General features: G+C 40.8%; 1 protein-coding gene across 4 annotated transcripts in view; it reads left to right on the top strand.

Annotated features, from left to right (window-relative positions):
* Nucleotides 1–175: 175 nt before the first annotated feature.
* The window catches only part of adgrv1 (adhesion G protein-coupled receptor V1), a 169027-nt gene continuing 151960 nt past the window's right edge, over nucleotides 176–17242 (top strand). For 3 of the 4 annotated variants that reach the window (XM_085181425.1, XM_085181424.1, XM_085181426.1), the window contains exons 1-4: nucleotides 177–991; nucleotides 13726–13913; nucleotides 14587–14736; nucleotides 17059–17154. In XM_085181425.1, coding sequence (XP_085037551.1) covers nucleotides 13728–13913; nucleotides 14587–14736; nucleotides 17059–17154 — 432 coding nt within the window. In that variant the 5' untranslated portion in view covers nucleotides 177–991; nucleotides 13726–13727. Of the gene's footprint in view, nucleotides 992–13725; nucleotides 13914–14586; nucleotides 14737–17058; nucleotides 17155–17242 lie in introns of all 4 variants that reach the window. The other variant, XM_085181423.1, reaches the window with a different exon arrangement.

Genomic DNA, 17242 nt, shown 5'->3' with positions numbered 1-17242 from the left:
TTTAACCTTGAATGATTCATAAATCAGTATTAAATGGCTTAACAAATATAATTCCTAGAACATGGACAATGTACAAGGATTGGGGTGAAAATGGGTGGAAAAGCAGCCAATGCCCAAAGAAAAACTTTAGAAAAGCTGGAGAACTATTGCTCAAGAGTACTTAAAATGATTAGTAATGTATAGCAATGAATGAATGGTTTCTATTATCATTACACATAGCGCAATGAAATTTGGTTTGGCTTGCTACTGAGAAAATAAATAAATGAACTAAATAAGAATACATAAGTTAACCAGAATAAAGCGCATAAAATTTAAAAAACGAGGTGTAGCTCAAGACTTTTGCACAGTACTGTATATATTATTGCATAAAATTGTGTGAACTGGGACCAGCTGTAAATGAAATTCCTCGGGTGCTAATTTGCAAAGTTTGTGGAGAGTATAAGTGGCAGACGACAGCGAAGAGGAGAGCGGCTCTCCATGCCTGCTCAGCTCACAAGGTGGAGCTGTCGGCCAGCACAGCGTGTGCACGGTAGTGTGCGCCCTTCAGAGACAAATGGGATTAAAACATCTTGTCTCATTAGCAGCGACCGGGAGACGAGCTCGAGTCTCGGAGTAGCTGTAAAGTAAGCTTTCTGCTCGGACAGCAGGCCGTGTTTGTACAGTAACAACAGCTACAGCTGCCACATGGCCGCAGGAGCCCGGAGTTGTGTGTAGAGAGGAACAGGTCTCAGAGAGCCGTGTTCGTCTCAGCTATTTCAGCCAGCTCCAGTCCCGTTACATGACAGACGCGCTTCTACCCACGTTGTTCACGGAGAGCTAAAAGCTGCCGAGGGGAAGGTTCAGTGTCAGACAACACGAAACGATGCAGTTACCGGCTGCTGTTTGAGAAGACGTGGAGCCGAAGATCTTCGGAGCGCACACTGATGTTATCCACAGAAATAAACATTATAGAGCACAATATTTTGGACTGAGAGGTCAAGCACGGTGTCAGGTAAGTTAACACGATTCGTGTTGTGTGCTTTTACTAAGATTTTTCTGTCTGTCAGTGTGATTTGTGAGTTAAGAACGAGGATGAGTGGCGACCAGCAAAACTTTACAAGATTAATTTCACAAAGAGCTGAAGATGCGTCCGATGTGGTTTCGTGACACTCTTGTATTACAGTCTGTCAGGACAATGCAGCCGATTTATTTCTCAGTAAGCCAGTGAGAAATGACTGGTTCCTCCAGCCGCTGGAGTCAGCGGTGGATTAATAGTGGGTAGGATAAAGGAAACAAATGAGTAGCGATACCCCTCATCAATTATGCCAGACAGCTCAAGCAGACGCATTGTGTAAGACTATAAGAAAACGATTAAAAGTGGTTGGCCGCTGCTAATTTCTTTTTGCCCTGTGCCAAAAATACCCCTCGGTGCAGCTAATAAAATTGAAAAGCTTAAATATTGATTCAGCGCAATCAGTAGATGAATGGCCGAGTAGCCCATTGAGGACTGAGACAAACGCTTCCATGGTTACATCCAGGATCTCCAGTGTGATTACTCCGCTTTGTGTGGGTTTTCGCTCTCCCACTGAAATAAAACAACAACTGCCACACATGGTGAGCCGGGGGACCTTCTCATAGACTGACTAATCTATAGGCTTACTCGGGCCATAAGTAATCTTGGCATACTTTGAGTTGCGCACATGTGCTGCTACTGTTAAAGAAACGAGCGGCGCCTTTAGCCCCATTGTGATGCTGCTTCTTTTTTGGGGGTTATTTTACGCAGATGGCTCCATAATTTACACCATTTCGTGGGGTGGGGTTTGCGGACCTTAAATAATTGAACATCTCCTCCTGATCTCTAATTGATTTGACATGATGTCATCTTCGTGCGTCCTTTGCAAATCTCTTTTGTTGCCTCCTCTGTGGTGTGGCCAGCAGAGTTAAATCCTTTTTTCTCACTGGGGAGGAAGGGTGGGGAGCTGTTTCTGTATCCATTCAGCGTCTACACCTGCTTTCCAATCAGCTGTTTCTTCTGTGAATCTTTGTAGAAATTAGTAAAATGATTTAATCAATTTGTTCCCTCTTTTTTTTTTTACAAAGAAGCAGAAGTTGACAGGGGGTTCACAGTTTTATTGTTTTTAACCTCCTCTCTCCATTCTCATCATTAGAAAGTCATATGTCAGAGTGAGTTTGTTTTTGCAGATTGGGGTTCTCTAAGATCCTCACTTGCTCAGAGGTCAGGTCCTTTGTTTGTCGGTGTTTATGTCATTGCCTGGCAGGGGTCAGCCCCCATTCGCCTGTGCAAGGGGCTGAATGTGATTCACTGGGCGGAAACTGTTTTACTGCTCGCCTCTCTTTCCTTCTGTCTCACCTCCCTAATGGCTGCACGGTACAAAGGGGGGCAGTGCCATAAACAGACTATTCATTGATGAAAGGTGTTGGACTGTCGCACGATGCAGAAAGGATGAGACCGATATTTTGTGGGGATGAGAGGTACTCTCGTTTTAGTGTGTGGGGATAGAGCGAAAGAGTGGATGAAGGCACCATGCAACAGGCTACCCCCACCCCCACACCCCCCATTGAATCACTTGCTTCACAAGACATGTGAAGCACATCTTTTATCTATCTGTCTTTAATTGAATGAAATTTGTGAAGTTTAATTAGAACAATGCATGACTTGAAGGCTACTATCTGTGAACAGATGCCTGTGATCTTTTTGTTTGCTTTTATAAGCAGACGGTATAAAAAAAAGTTATTTTGTTTTCATCCACAGTTTTGTGCTTTACTAAACCATCTTTTTGCATGGTAAAAACACAGGAGAGTAAAGAAATCTGTAAAGAAAAAGAGTGGATTCAGTCAGTATAAGTTAAAACTATAGTTTTATGCTCAGGTTGTCATTTCATCACCTTGAAAGGGCACCGACTTTGAAATGATCACGTCTTTGAGGCAGATTCTTATTCTTCACATTGAACTTGGCGTTATGCAAGGATCTGGTGTGAAACATGAAAACAAATTCCTGAAACAGTTGTTAGAGTAAATGTTTTTGGGTAAATTTAAAGCTAAAATGTGAAAGGTTTCTCCATACCTTTAGTATCGAAAATATCCAAAAGACATGCAGCTCGATTTAACAATGTTTCCACTAACAATCAAAGACATGACTTTTTGGATTTAAGCTTTTTCTGTTTTATGTATAGTGACTGGATTACAGTAATGAATAGGGACAATTTCTGACCCTTTGGGGTGAATGTCCTCAAGCAGGAGTTATTTCAAATTGAACTCTTTCAGTTTTTGATATTATTCCAGTGTGTTTCATATCGATTACACAACAGCTGACACTGTGGGGAAACAAGGCTGCTTTGGGAAGATCGTTTTAATAGTATTTTAATCTCCCTTAGGAGACATTGAAAAGGTACAGAGAACATAAAATGCAGGACAGTATTTGATTAAAAAAAGTAAATAAAGTAATCTGTACCGTTCATATTTGATGTTGAGATCTTGTTGTATGTCCTGTTGTCTAATTAACATTCAGCATGCTCCTTCTGGCTCCTCAGCAACAAGTGAGACTGGAGCTATGCTAACTTCAAATGTCGCCCTGCTTTTTATCTGAACTTTGATTATTATGTCTAATACTTCATTGCCTGGTCTGGTACTTTGTACTTTGTTTTTTAAAAGTAAATTGACAGTTGGTGCTTACACACGGGAAACAGGATCATGGTTTAGTAGCTGTTGTCTTTGGAGCGAAGACACAGGAAAGCGGTGGCCTTTCAGTGATGTCCAGCAATCCTGAGGTCTCTTTAGCGGGCCTAACCAACCACATATTGTTCCCAGTGAGAGGATTCTAGTACGGTCACTGCCGTGAGCTCTCGGCTGTGACCTCTACGTCACATTTCACAACCACAAGCTCATTACATACACACACACACACTTGTACTTTTACAGTTATTGTTATAGTGTCTTCTCTAGGAGCGAAAAGGAGACCTTGTACTTGTTCATCTGTTGACCAGCTCCATTCCAGGACTAAACTTGAACCTGACCTTTCTGGTGGTAAATCAGATAGATTTCAGAGCCTTTACTACCTGCTGTTCTAACTCTGATGCGTGACCAGTTCTTCTAAAGTGTTACAGAATTATCAATACAAAATATCAGTTTCGGTTTGTAGTATTTACACTACATTCAATTTTATCTACATTTCTGTCCTTGCAAGTTCAAGCTGGTCTGTTTCTTTTTATCTAGCAAACAGCATGGAAAATCTGTGCACAGCAAAATTTCCTCAGATATCAAAACATAGGGAAAAGTACAAGAACATTGTAGAAGGCTGTGTCCTTTGTTTCACATTAGCTTGGCTAGACTTTGTACAAGTTAAATGGCGTTTTAAAGAGTACTGAAAACATTTTCTTTTCACCAGTCATCGAATAATGTGTTATTCCAAAGCTCCACAGATTTATTTGATGATTACATCTTTGGTTGTTCATTATTGATTCCATTCTTTTAAACATGAAGACCCCACCTGGATCCCTTTGTCTGGCGATAAATCCACACATGTTAAAATCCATGTGGAGCCATGTGGAAAGCATCCTGTGGTGCCCTCTGCCCATGGTGCAGGTTGAGTTGCTCACAGCCTCACATTTGGCTGGAAGGACATCATGGGTATCTAACCTTATACTGTTTCTTTTTTGTAACCATCATTTCCCCTTTCGAATTACTTTACTTGTGTTATGTGTGTCTGAAAGAGCGTGAAAAATAATGAGCTTCAGAAAAGCAGTGTCCTGTCCATATAAAACAAACCTATCAAAGTAGGTCACCAACGTTTTACATCTACAACTCCTGGAAAAACGTTTGGCATCACCGCTCTTAAGTTTTTTTACTTTGAAGCACATACACAGACCACAGATATGATATAAAAACTACTTTTGTTTGATTGCTGAAGATTCTGGCTTTGTGAAATTCATGTAAAACAGGTCAGTTGTTTTTAAGATTAGTGACATTCTTTCCAGATCAATCTGACAAAGAAATTATGCAAAATAATGTTGGCTGTTCCCAGTCACCCGTGTCTAAAATGTCTAAAAAGTATGGGAACATTATAAAAGGAAAATATACTAGCAGATGGAAGATGTCACAGCATCAGGAGAGAAAACTCAAAGCAATACTGTATGTCTTGAAAATGCACAAGTAAACTGATGAAAAGCAAATGGGGAGAAACATGTTTGTTTGTCATATACCTGAAAAGGGCTGAATGAAATGGGATTTACATACAGAAAAGTGAAACTAAAACCAGCATTACCACCTAAACAGAAGAAAACAAGGTTACAGCGGGCTACAGGGAAGTGATCAAAGACTGCGTTTGATTGGTTTGGTTGAAGGCGATGTTTAGTTATGAATTACAGGTCTGCACTGGCCAAGGAGATTATGCTGCAACTTTAGTCTGGTGTCATTCCAGTGAAACATAACAACGACTGCCTGAGGAAAATAAGCAGACTGGTATGTGAAATAAAAGACTAAGAGAGATACACATTCACACATTTTGGACACTTGTCTCATTCTGTCAATAGAAAATAGATTTGGTACATGGCACGCCTTAATCTGTCAAACAGTATCCGTGCTAGCTTGATACACAGTGTTGCTTTTCATTAATGAAGTCCCTTTTTTTTTTTTTTGAATGAACATCCTCCAAGTCTGATGATTCCATCGAGTTCTTTTTCTTTATTTATCCACTAACCCCCTAGTTTCTGTGTGAGACCCATCATTTTACATTTCATTTGCACAAACTTTCCTTCTTTGTTTATCTCTCACTGCTCTCATTGAGCCGCTGTTCATCAAGTCAGAGGAATTCCTCGTATGTTTGTGTGGTTGATCCAAGCGTGCCCGAAAATGTGGTGGGTAGGGATGGGTACCGGTATCCGGTGCCATGATGGCACCGGTTCTGACATAAACGGTAGTAACCAGACCGAAAAGCAGCGCACACTTCGGTGCTTTATTTCGGTGCTTTTTTTCCTGAGCTGTGATACACTTTCTTCTTCCTTACATTTGTATTGGCGGTTGGCAAACAACTGAAAGGTGCATTACCGCCACCAACTGGTATGGAATGATACACTTTAGATTCTAGCCAATCATTTTAAGTTTCCGAGAATAGTAGGCGGGTCCAGGTACGTACGTTCTTTTAGAGCAGAGCTACAAATTAAAAATGTCCAAGGCGAAGCGGTCAAAAGTCTGGCTGTACTTCACAGCAAAAGATGCAAACTCAGCAGCCTGCAACAAGTGCTTTAAGGTGATACTGTGATACTGTCAAAGGAGGTAACACCTCAAATCTGATGAAACACCTGGCGACGCATAGTGTTTTTTTTTAAAGCCGAGAAATGCGCCGTATTTGATAGCTTGCTGCGAGACCTCACACCGAGCACATCTACTGCTTGTGGGTTGCCTGTTATCGGACCCGGAATTAGCAACATCCCCCAAAAACCCGAAGAGGAGAGTCCTGGCCCCTAGCCCTGCCAGTGTAGCAGAAATGATGAGGATGATGATGGCAGCAGCAGCCGTTCTTCTCTGCGTGAGTAGCTTAATGTTGTTCGTGTGTAATTTACGTTGAGTAGGCTAACCACGTTATTACATTAATGCATGTAAGGTGAACAGCAAACACCATCATAGTTACATGCAGCTGTCTTCTTGTTTGATGGCAGATACTCCCTTCACCCTGGCCAAAAAGGCTAAAATGACCAAAGAAAAAGTGGAAAACAGTTAAACATGAGAGGTTTTTGGACAAAGTTTGTGTTTTTTTCCATTGTTTAAGCACTGCGTCCAGCCAAGAATGATACCATATATGCCCCATAGCTGCAGAAAAGGCTAACATTGTTATCTTTTTACAAAAAAACAGCTGAACATGAGAGGTTTTTGGACCACTTTTGTGTTTTCCATTCTTTAAGCACCGGTTTGAGCACCGTTTAAGCACCGGCACCGTTTCAAAAGTACCGGTTTGGCACCGGTATCGGATAAAACCTAAACGATACCCATCCCTAGTGGTGGGTGTGTTTCTTTATGTAAAAAGATGTGCACATCCACTTTCTCTCATTGTCTGGGTATATGTTTAAAAAAAACGTTTTAAAAAAAGCCAGAAAATTGTCATGTTTTGTTGTTTGGACACTGGACAGGACCCACAAACATGAACATGTGCACCGTCTCAAATTCACTATTACATAATACGTTGGTTGTTTTGAATCACAACAAAGTTGATTAACAGCTTCATTTGAGCCATGATCACCATTTATTTTTACTGGTTTTGGTATTTTTCTCTAATAAATGAAATTTCTTGACCCGAGTGGTTCAGGAATTTGCTTCAGCCTCACCGTCTGGCCCTTAGTTTTCAAGAGGCTACAACAGCCTGAAAAAGGGGCTGTCCCACACCTACTGTAGTAAGGATGTGTATAGTGTGTGTGTCCTTATTTAAAAGTGATAGAGGAGAGCTGGGAGAATAGAAGGGACTCTGAATGGGAAGATTTGGATTCTGCAGGAGAGGAGGCTAGCATGCCAAAAAGTGGGAGAAACAAAAAAAAATAGAGAACTGTGGCAATGTCAGAAATGCACATAGAACACAAAAAGGAGCATGAGTGAACAAAAGCCTTGCTCCTTAAAATTGTGTGCTGGTCAGTGAATCGTAAAGTCCCGCTTCTTCTCCAATGAAAATACACCCCCGTTCTGGGTTGCCTCTCTGTTTTGTGAACTCTTTTGAAATGCAATTAGCATTTCATCCAGGCCCAACCGGTTACATGCAAGGAAGTAATACCCTTTCTAATTTGGCCCTTTGGTCTGTGAAGCTATGGAGAGCGCAACCTTGTTTAATCCTCTGAAAGTGTTTTTCTGTCTGCCTCCAGCACTGTCTGTCATATAGGCTAATCAGTCAGCCAATGCTCAAACTGGAAAGCCCACTAAACTGCTTGCGCACTGGTCCCTACTCAATTGGAACCACTTTCTTTTTTTCTATATCCTTTCCTTCACACTAAGAAGAAGAAAAATCTCTTGTTTTTGGTTGGGGACGCAAGATGCCATTGGCTCCACTTAAGAGCAGCCGACCACGGCCATATGGACAATACCTCAGGAGATTTCTCCCTCTCTGTGTTTCCTTTTTCACAGCAAAATGCACTTGATTGGCAGTCTCTTGCCCCTGAAGGAGAAATGCCTGGTTTGAAAAGTATCGTCTGACAATAGCTGGAGGGCTGACCTCATGCATTTTTGTTCTTTAGAAAAGTATTCATTGAACAGTTTTCTAAGTCCTCTAATGTGGAATGGCATAATTTTGTTGCAAATCAGCCCATCCTGACTTGACAAAAAAACACTTTCTCCATTCTTGTTAGACTAATTTTAAGTTTTCTGTTTTTCCCCCCTTCAAATAAATAGGATTCTTTTTTTCTTTTGCGTAGAGCCCTCCAAAATAAGCCCAGTGAGTAATGCCGAGTTTTTGTTAGATTTAATGATGTATGTTTTAACTCTACTCGCTTATTAAGTTTCTTAATTTCCTCACCCCAACCTCTCCGTATGGCGAGAACATTCACTGATCTAAAAATACATGTAGAAAGTACATGTGAAGTGCAATTATGGGCTTGTGAGTTGACCGGGAATGACAGCCGTGGCTACGCTGGGCTGAGAATGGACGGTGGGTGGTTTCTGACATTCGGCCCGACACACACTGGCCTGGTGGCATCACTTAGTGCGGAGAACAACTCCAACAGAGACCAAACCAATAAACAGATCAGAGGAGACTCTATGGTTTGGGGCTAAATACATAACAAATGCAAACTAGCATTTTACAGCAGCTACTCTGTTAAAAGGAATATCCTGCTTATGTATATGAATTAAATTAAATGGTGATATTATTAATAGGTTTTTCATTCTGTTTTTGGTTTGTTTAATTTTGTGTTAAATGTGGTAGCCTTATATGAATTTTGGCAGCTCATTTTTAACCTAACTCTGCTTATTGAAGCTTAAATTATGAGTTGCTCGTATTTTGCATAACCTCTGAATAATAAATTGCTCAATCTGTCCACAGGGCACTTTCACTTTCCAGTGTTTACAACACTGAATGGTTGGTTTAGCAGGCTATAAATAAAGAGCAGTACACATAAAGGCTTAATATCAGCTCTTATGGTATGCCTCTTTTTCTGCCAAACCATCTGTCTGTTTGTTGCTGTTTACTTTATCTGTTTATCTTGATTAGTATCATTTATTTGGTCTTTTTGCGTGGTCTGTCTTTAGTGTGAATTTTTACTGAGCAGACACACAAGCATTCCAGGAACACTGTTATATTAGTTGACGTTAATGACAGAGCAGTTTCTTTTTGTGGCCAGACTGACTCCAGATCACCAACCCGAGCCGTAAGATTGATGAATGAGATCCTACCACAGGCCTCCTTGTGTCAGAAAGCTCTAGACGGCTTTGTGTTAGCATATGTGTGTGTATCCATGTGTGCGTTTAGTGAGCAGGCATATATATATATATATATATATATATATATATATATATATATACAACCACATAGCCTTCACCATGTCACCATGGGCGTCTCAGGCTCAGGGAAGCCTCGGGGCAGGGATGCTGCATGGGAAAGCCCTTGATTAAAACTCTACAGACTGTTATCCCACAATATCCTCAACCAAAAGGGAAGTAAGGGTATTGCTTTCCACTTTTACAACTTGCAGTACTAAGTAGTCTCCTCTAAATGATGAGAGGAAAAGCAGAGTGCTTGATTGTGGTTTCAGAGGCTAGGATTTTTTTCTTTACTAAGCTTCCAGTAGCGAAAAGGGTTGACAGATGCTGTCTTTGATAAGTTGAAAAAGACAAATTTCCTATATATGAACAGAAGAGAAAAATTTAATTCAGTCACTGTCAAACATTAGAGTCTGTAAGAACACTGAAAAACTACTTGAATTGAAGCCTGCAAGCTTCATGTACCTTGTGTCAGATATCAAACACACCCTCCAAATTCGGCCGTCTGTTTCAGCTCCAGAATGTCCCATCTGACCCTCACTGCTGCCTGCTGGTTCAACCCCTCCACCTCCTGAACACGTGCCTGTAGGGTCCAAGGGAAGGAATATTTTGGAGCCCAACTAATCTGCACTGCCCTAATAAACCATTGCAAACAGAAGTCATTTGACATAACATTTGAAAGCATTTATTTCTTTAACTCAGTCACCTGACTTACTGCAGCTGACACACGGTGAATCTTGCACTGTCACGCTTACTACCGCTGTAAAGTCTTAGGCTTATAATGAATAATTGATGTTAAAGATTACAACGCTGAGGCCACTGTCAGGAGAAACTCTAGAGATATCAGCAACAAGCTCTGACCCCAGGAGCAGCCCTGCAACCAGACACCTCCTCAGCACCTCTGATAGGGATATCCAATAGATCACTCAGTGTGTGTGTGTGTGTGACTGCAAATGATCTGATGTAACAGTTGCCACCAGTTTTTCTTTTGTTTTTTTTGTAAGAAGGGCTGAGAGGTGTTGGGGCCAGAATACCACTTCCTATCACAGATATTGTAGCTGTGATTCATCATGGTGCTCTTTATGTTTGAGCGCGTTTATTTGGGTATCAGCTGATGATGTATGCATTACTGAGATAACTAAAACAAAGTTTGTCTCCATGAAAAATGAACTTATGAGATGAGTGAATACTGAGTGACTGGATAGTGAACTCATGCCCCGTATACAGTAGAGCATATGTGTGTTGTTCCATTTGCCTTTGATCTGAGCTTAACTTTTGAGTGCTAAGCAATGTTGTAGCTCAATGTCCACATACTGAGATACTTTCCTGGCAAAGCCTGCTTATGTAAAAGTAATCTGGAAGTATTATGCACTGCTCAGAAATGATTACAGTGAACAACAGGTTTAGGAATTTTTATTTTTTTAAAAGAATTATTCTGCATTGTTCCAGGCCAAAGGTAAATTTTTTTACTTTAGCTTATTAGTGCAAAATTGTGCTTTACTATTTAGAAAACACTACATACTGCAGCGCTACCTATTTACTTGGTGCAGTCTGTGTTCCAGGAAGTAATGTAATGCAGTAGGAAGGAAAGTGAGTGAGTAGACCGTAGTCAGGATCATGGGGTAAGTCAATAAAAGCAAATTTGGATGTTCACATTGTACGGCCTCTTTAGTTGTGGGGCTTTCTGTGGCTTTATCTGTCAGATTTAAAAGCCATCAGCTCAGCTGTCATCTTTTCAGATTTGGGTCCAATATATTTGTGATGGACAGTGTGTTTTCTCTCCCGTGTCCTGGACTGTCACCCAGTTAGCTATCTGAGCTTTCAGACCGAGCTTTATGGATGCATGCTGACTTAGGCTGCCCTGCCAAATACATCAATATATGAAAACTGTGTGTGTGTGTGTGTGTGTGTGTGTGTGTGTGTGTGTGCAAGAAAGAAACTGTGTCTCTGCGCACCTCTCTACATGAACTGTGACTCTCAGTCTTATCAATGTCAAAGGTCTGCGCCAGGCACTCCATGCCGCCTTTAGCTGTGACAGACAGATCCTAGGGGCCCCTTAAACCCCTGGGGTCAGAATTGGCACAATGCGTGATGCCAGCACAAAAACTGCCCTGCTGCTTATAGAACAGACCTGTGCCATCCACACAGCATCTGCTTTGTATTAGGCCCTTTGAAGGAAGTGCGGCATCTGGGTCAGTGGATGTGAAAGGGCTGCCCTCTGTTTTGACGTGGGGTTGCTAGGAGGGTAGAGGGTTGGATGCTTGCTAACATCCATCAAAAATGATGGTTTAAATAATGTGAGGCAATCATTGGGAAGGTTGGAAATGAGGTTTTGGTGCATAACGATTGAGCAAAGATGTGGGATCTCAGACTATTTGAGAACTGAAAGCAATATAACATTGGAAGACTGAGACTGACTACGGTATGTTGCATTCTCTACAATAACACTTTGAAGATTTTCTACAAAGTTTACAACCTGTGGCCAGACCAAACTAGACATTTGGTGACTTTACTGTCTCATATAACTTAATTAGGCAGGCAAGTGGATACAAGTGCACACACACAGACACACAGACACACACACACACACACACACACACAGACACACAGACACACACACACACACGCACTTACAAGTCAATTTCAGTTCAACCAATAAGGTTTATGGTGTTTTACTCAAACTTTCGGTCAGTAATTCAATTGGTTTCCAACCCCAGGAACGAGAGCACGGCAAATAAGAGGATTTATTCAACCCGGGCCCCTCTTTGTCCAGCAACACACTCACCTCTGTTCCCCCTTAGCCTTACTCTCTGTTCCCCACTGTCCAGCTTTGTGACCCACCAGCTTTAAATCCCTTTTTGATGGATTTTCCAGCCATCTCTCCCTTCCTGGCATGTGTGTGATATATGCAACCCCCCCCCCCCCCCCCCCCCCGCACGCAGACACAGACACTTAAAACGTGTTGTATTTGTCACAAACTTAAAATTTGCACCAGTTTATTCTGAGCGTATTCATCAGCCGATAACTTTTAATGCTGTTACAGTGATTTCTGCGATTGAAGTTGACATAATGACTGATCGATGGTCTCCATTTAAACATTCTCCTGTACTGAGAATTACTCAGATTGATTTTACAGTAATGGAACAAATGAAAAGTGGGGTATTTGCAATGCCCAACTTTCCTAAATGATTTCTGTGTATGGAAAAAAAAAGAACCCAAACAGCATGACTTCATCCACTCTAGTTGCTGATGTTCTTTTTCAACCTTGTAATTAAGAGCAAATATTTTTTTAAAAGACCTTACGTGTTCATACTGTTAGCCAGGCTGTGTGGTGCAGATTATGAATGGGATTGGGTAAAAGGCAACAAGGAGGACACAATCTGGCTTTAGGCTGGCTCCGCCCCACGCGTCATGCTGCGTTGTTTTGTTTTGTGAACCATGACAACTGTCTCAGCAGCTCCATCCAGCTTCTGGATTATTCTGCGTGAGAGAGCTAAGCAGGGGGTGACAGAGAAGAGAGATGAGAAAACATGACAAGATGAGAGAAGTGAAGAGCAGAGGGGTGTGGAGGACACAAACTAAGATGTGAGGATTCTGGAGGAAGCAGGGGAGCCGCAAAATAATTAGAGAGAGGGAGAGAAGACAGAGGTGGTAATGCAGAATTGCACGGATTGCAGGGCATGACTTTTGATTCATGTGGTGAAGAACTGTAAACTCAAATGCAACTGCTTTAGCAGTTATGACAACATGAGGACAACAGACATTGGACTTATGGGATACTGTTGTGAATCATTCAGACCACAATGACCAAAAAGCCTGCCAGGCTCCACATTATAAAAGGCAGCCTTCTGAACATCTGGCTATTCAGTATTGCCTATAGCACATAACAGTTGTAATGAGTTTACATTTTAACATCAGTAATGTTTAATATGTTTAAATATGTTTATTTTTGTAAACTCTGTATTTGTTTTTAGAGTTGTTTTTGAGCTAAAGAAACTTATCTGCGTATTCTAAATAATTGTTTCCCCGATATGTGAATCACTTTCTCAGTAATGACAAATTTTGATGTGATGATTGTTTATTCAGAATTAATCCTGTAGAGGACATACCAGCATTATGTACTAAATCTGAAGTATCTTTGTGTGTTATTAAGTATTATATTATTATTATTATTATTATTAACTTCTTTACATGTAAAACTCTTATTTCTTTCACTGCACATATTTTATCTGATTTGCTGCATTTTTCTCAATATTTTCTTCCATGTGTTGGCAGGAATGCTCCCTGCCTTCCTGCTAGCTGGGTTGATTCTGGCTCTGTCCATCCCTGGCACTACGTCAGAGTCGGCCACACTGCGGTTCCTGGGGCAGACTGACTTTGTTGTCAACGAGAGCAGCGCAGCTGTGGTCCGCCTGGTCATAGAGAGAGTGGGAGACCCAGTCAACGTGACAGCTTTGGTTCTGGTAGGATATGAAGCTATCATCTAGTGATATGTTTCTAATATGTGCATAGGTTAGCAACTGTTGGTGCTGTGAACTTACAAATAATATAGAAATTCACAACAGTTCACAGCCGTGAGTGAAAATTACTGAACAATTCTGCAGCCTGTTGAATCATCAGTTAAACATATAAGTGTCCTTATTCTGGGAAAGTTGACCTTCACATCAGGTGAACTTCAGAATCAGTAACTGTTTTGTCTATAACAAACAACGTTGATGATATAAAAGTCCCACTGTGTCAGCAGAAACTCAGTTGGAAATGAATGGATTTTGGCTTTACATCGTCTACATGTAGCCCAGTGTCAGCAGCTCACAGTTGGTGTCTGGAAATACGAACTGGCGGTGCGATGAAGAGTAGTTTTAGGGTTTTTTTTGTGATTCTTGATATCGTTACCATATTTCTTGTGCTGTATTGCTGGTTAAAATACTGTATAATGTCAGACTTCCATCCAGCAACTAACAGAAATAGATGCTCAAGAAACTCATGCTCAAGCAAGTCCAAGTATAAATGAATTTTCTGAACTGAGCCTGCAAGTTCAGGCCTGGAGTATGCTATTGGCACACTTTGACATGAATATAAAAATATATGTAAACTGAAAAAAAGTGAAGTTAATATGTGTTGTCATGTTTCATTCAGCTAGAGGGAGTTGACACCGGGGACTTTGAAGCCATTAATGCTGCAGCCTTCCTGCTGTCCAGTGAGTCCAGTAAGACCATCTTTATTGCCGTGAAAGATGACGACTTGCCTGAAGCCGATGAGACGTTTACGTTCAACCTCATGTTACAGGTGAGAGCCCATTGCTTCTCTTGGTTGGTGTGTGTCACTTTCTACTCGTCCCTCAGTACTGCGCTTCAGTGTGCTACTTAATTAATCTAAGATGAAAAATAAGGTGAACACATGGCTTAAAAAGCACGGCTACGTCAGTGTCAGATTTTGTGAAAGATGTGAAAATGATCTTAAATGGTACAAATTACAAATCTTTTTCAAACCAATTGCCATCACAGTTCTGGATGACTTAAGCCTAGAGACTATCTCCAGGTATCCTTTAGTTGTCAAGTTTGATTGATGGGCTGGCTTTGGCTGGTCTTGTTGTCTGCCCATCTTGTCCCTCACTTAGAGATAAAGGTCATTTTGAATCCCCTGCGTTTGGCTGGTTGTGGGGGTGACTATCCCGCTTTTCCCTGTCGGCTCAGCTTTCTTTTTTTTTTAAAAAAAAGACAAATCCTAAAATAATTTTTATACCCTTTCATTTTAGATGGATTTATTATTGTTGGGTTACTCTTATTGCACTTAACACAACAAGTTGTCTCATAAAGTTACCTTCCTTTTCTTTTCTCTGTGTATGGGAGTGAAACTAACACACACACACACACACACTAAAGCTGAGGGTAGAGACGCAACAATGGAAGCAAAGCACAGTAGAGATTCCTACATTGTTGTGAAATGCAATGAGTGTACATAAATAAGCTGAAATAAGTTAATTAATTAATTAATTAATTGATAATTTATTCCATGTGGGTTTTTTTTCCTTTTGGCTCCCTCTCCTAAGGCAATTGTAGGGGAAACACCTCAGATTGTGAGACTGTAGTCTAAATTAAGAGAACAGCAACAATTCTAAACATCTGTCAGCAAGAGTGGCTTTCTTCACATCAGTCGTTCTCGATTTGACGCTTTTGTGACATCTGGTTAACATTCGGTAGCAAAACTCCATTTTTAGCCTGCTACTAGAGTGAAAGACCAAATGAGGCGACCACTTTTAGCCCTTCTATTTACACTACAATGAAACAAAGCTTTGGCCAAATACAAGCCTATCAGCTTACTGGAGTTATGTCTGGAGTACAAGTATGCGCCACAAAAGGTGTCATGGATTAAACAAGAAAATAAAGGGAAAATCAGGGCCATAGTTATTATCACGCTTCAGTGTATAAAATCTGTTACATTGCTGGTTGACTATGACAGGAAAAGATTTGTTTTTACAGAAACAGTGTTGAGTTGTTGCAGATCAGACCAGGTGCAGCCTAGCAGCACAGCACAAAATTACAGAAACACACAGCAGATCATGGCATAAAAGACTTGGCATGGTTGATTTACAGCGCCATACTTTCAACAATGTTGTTTTTCTAAGTTTCTAAAGTGATTTTTTTCTTTACATGAGTGTGTCCACATAAGTGTGTGTGGGTATGTGTTTGTGAGCAGTTTCCTGGCATGCTCAGTGGCTTGGATTGGGAAAAGCGTGTGGATTTGTTGTCTGTGAGCTGATGTGCTACAAGGGCTCAGCATCAGAAAGAATGTTAGAGTCTAAAAAAGCCCCATTTGAATAAAGAGACGAATGCAAGAGGCTTAAGTAGTTTTTTTATTGTTTGTTTGTTTTTTTTGCCTTGGCTTGCGCTCACCTTTACATGTGGAGACTGAAACATGTAGTGGTTTTGATAAGAAGTTTCAAATGCACTTTGTTTGGCTGAGAAAACTTAAAGATATATAACACATGCTTTAGTGGAGAAATGTGTGTTTCTGTTTATAATACTATGACAAGAATGTAATATAGTTGGTCATTTTCCAAAATACCTGCAGTGAGTGCATATCCAGATGTTTGAAAGTTGTAAAGGGAATTTTGAAGTTTTGGTGGATGTCAGAACTGTTGGGTCTTGTAAAAACATATTTAAGCTCACTAATGGAAACCCTGGAAATACCATGTAAAAGTGTGTTGTTGTTGTTTTCTTTTGAATCCTGTCTTGGAAAAAAATAAAACCTTGCAGATCATCAGTAAACACTTAGGCGTAAGCCCCGTTAACTCATGGTGTGATTTTAGGCCTGCTGGGATGTTAAGTCTTTCTGGTCTCGCACTGAATCAGAGAGAAGGAACAAGTCCTAAAAAGGTTTCCTGCAGAGAGCTAACCAGACAAATCAACTGGTCTGAAACCAGTACTTCCTGTCTTTGTGCCCTCTCACCAGTGCTTCTCGGTGGGAACACAGGAATGTAGTGTAGCCCGTAGATAAGGCAGTCGGTCTGGCTGTCCACATGAGGATCAGGATTACCTTTGGTAGGGGGGGAAGATAAAAGAGTGTTAATGTAAATATCTAATCATTTCTATTCTCCTGACTTTTCAGAGTTCCTCAAATGGTGTTACAGTGGGGACACCAAAAAAGGCAACCATCACCATACTGTCCAATGATAACGCCTTTGGAATAATTGCCTTCAACTCAGTAAGAAACTTTCCATCCACCTTCATCCTGTCTTTGCTGGTTCACCAATTTACAAACTTAAAAAACTGGAAACCAAAGGATTTAAGCA

Source organism: Neolamprologus multifasciatus, chromosome 12, assembly GCF_963576455.1.
Source record: "Neolamprologus multifasciatus chromosome 12, fNeoMul1.2, whole genome shotgun sequence".
Classification (NCBI taxonomy): Eukaryota; Metazoa; Chordata; class Actinopteri; order Cichliformes; family Cichlidae; genus Neolamprologus; species Neolamprologus multifasciatus.
Note: the sequence above shows the minus strand (reverse complement) of the source record. Positions and strands in the feature narration are given on the sequence as shown.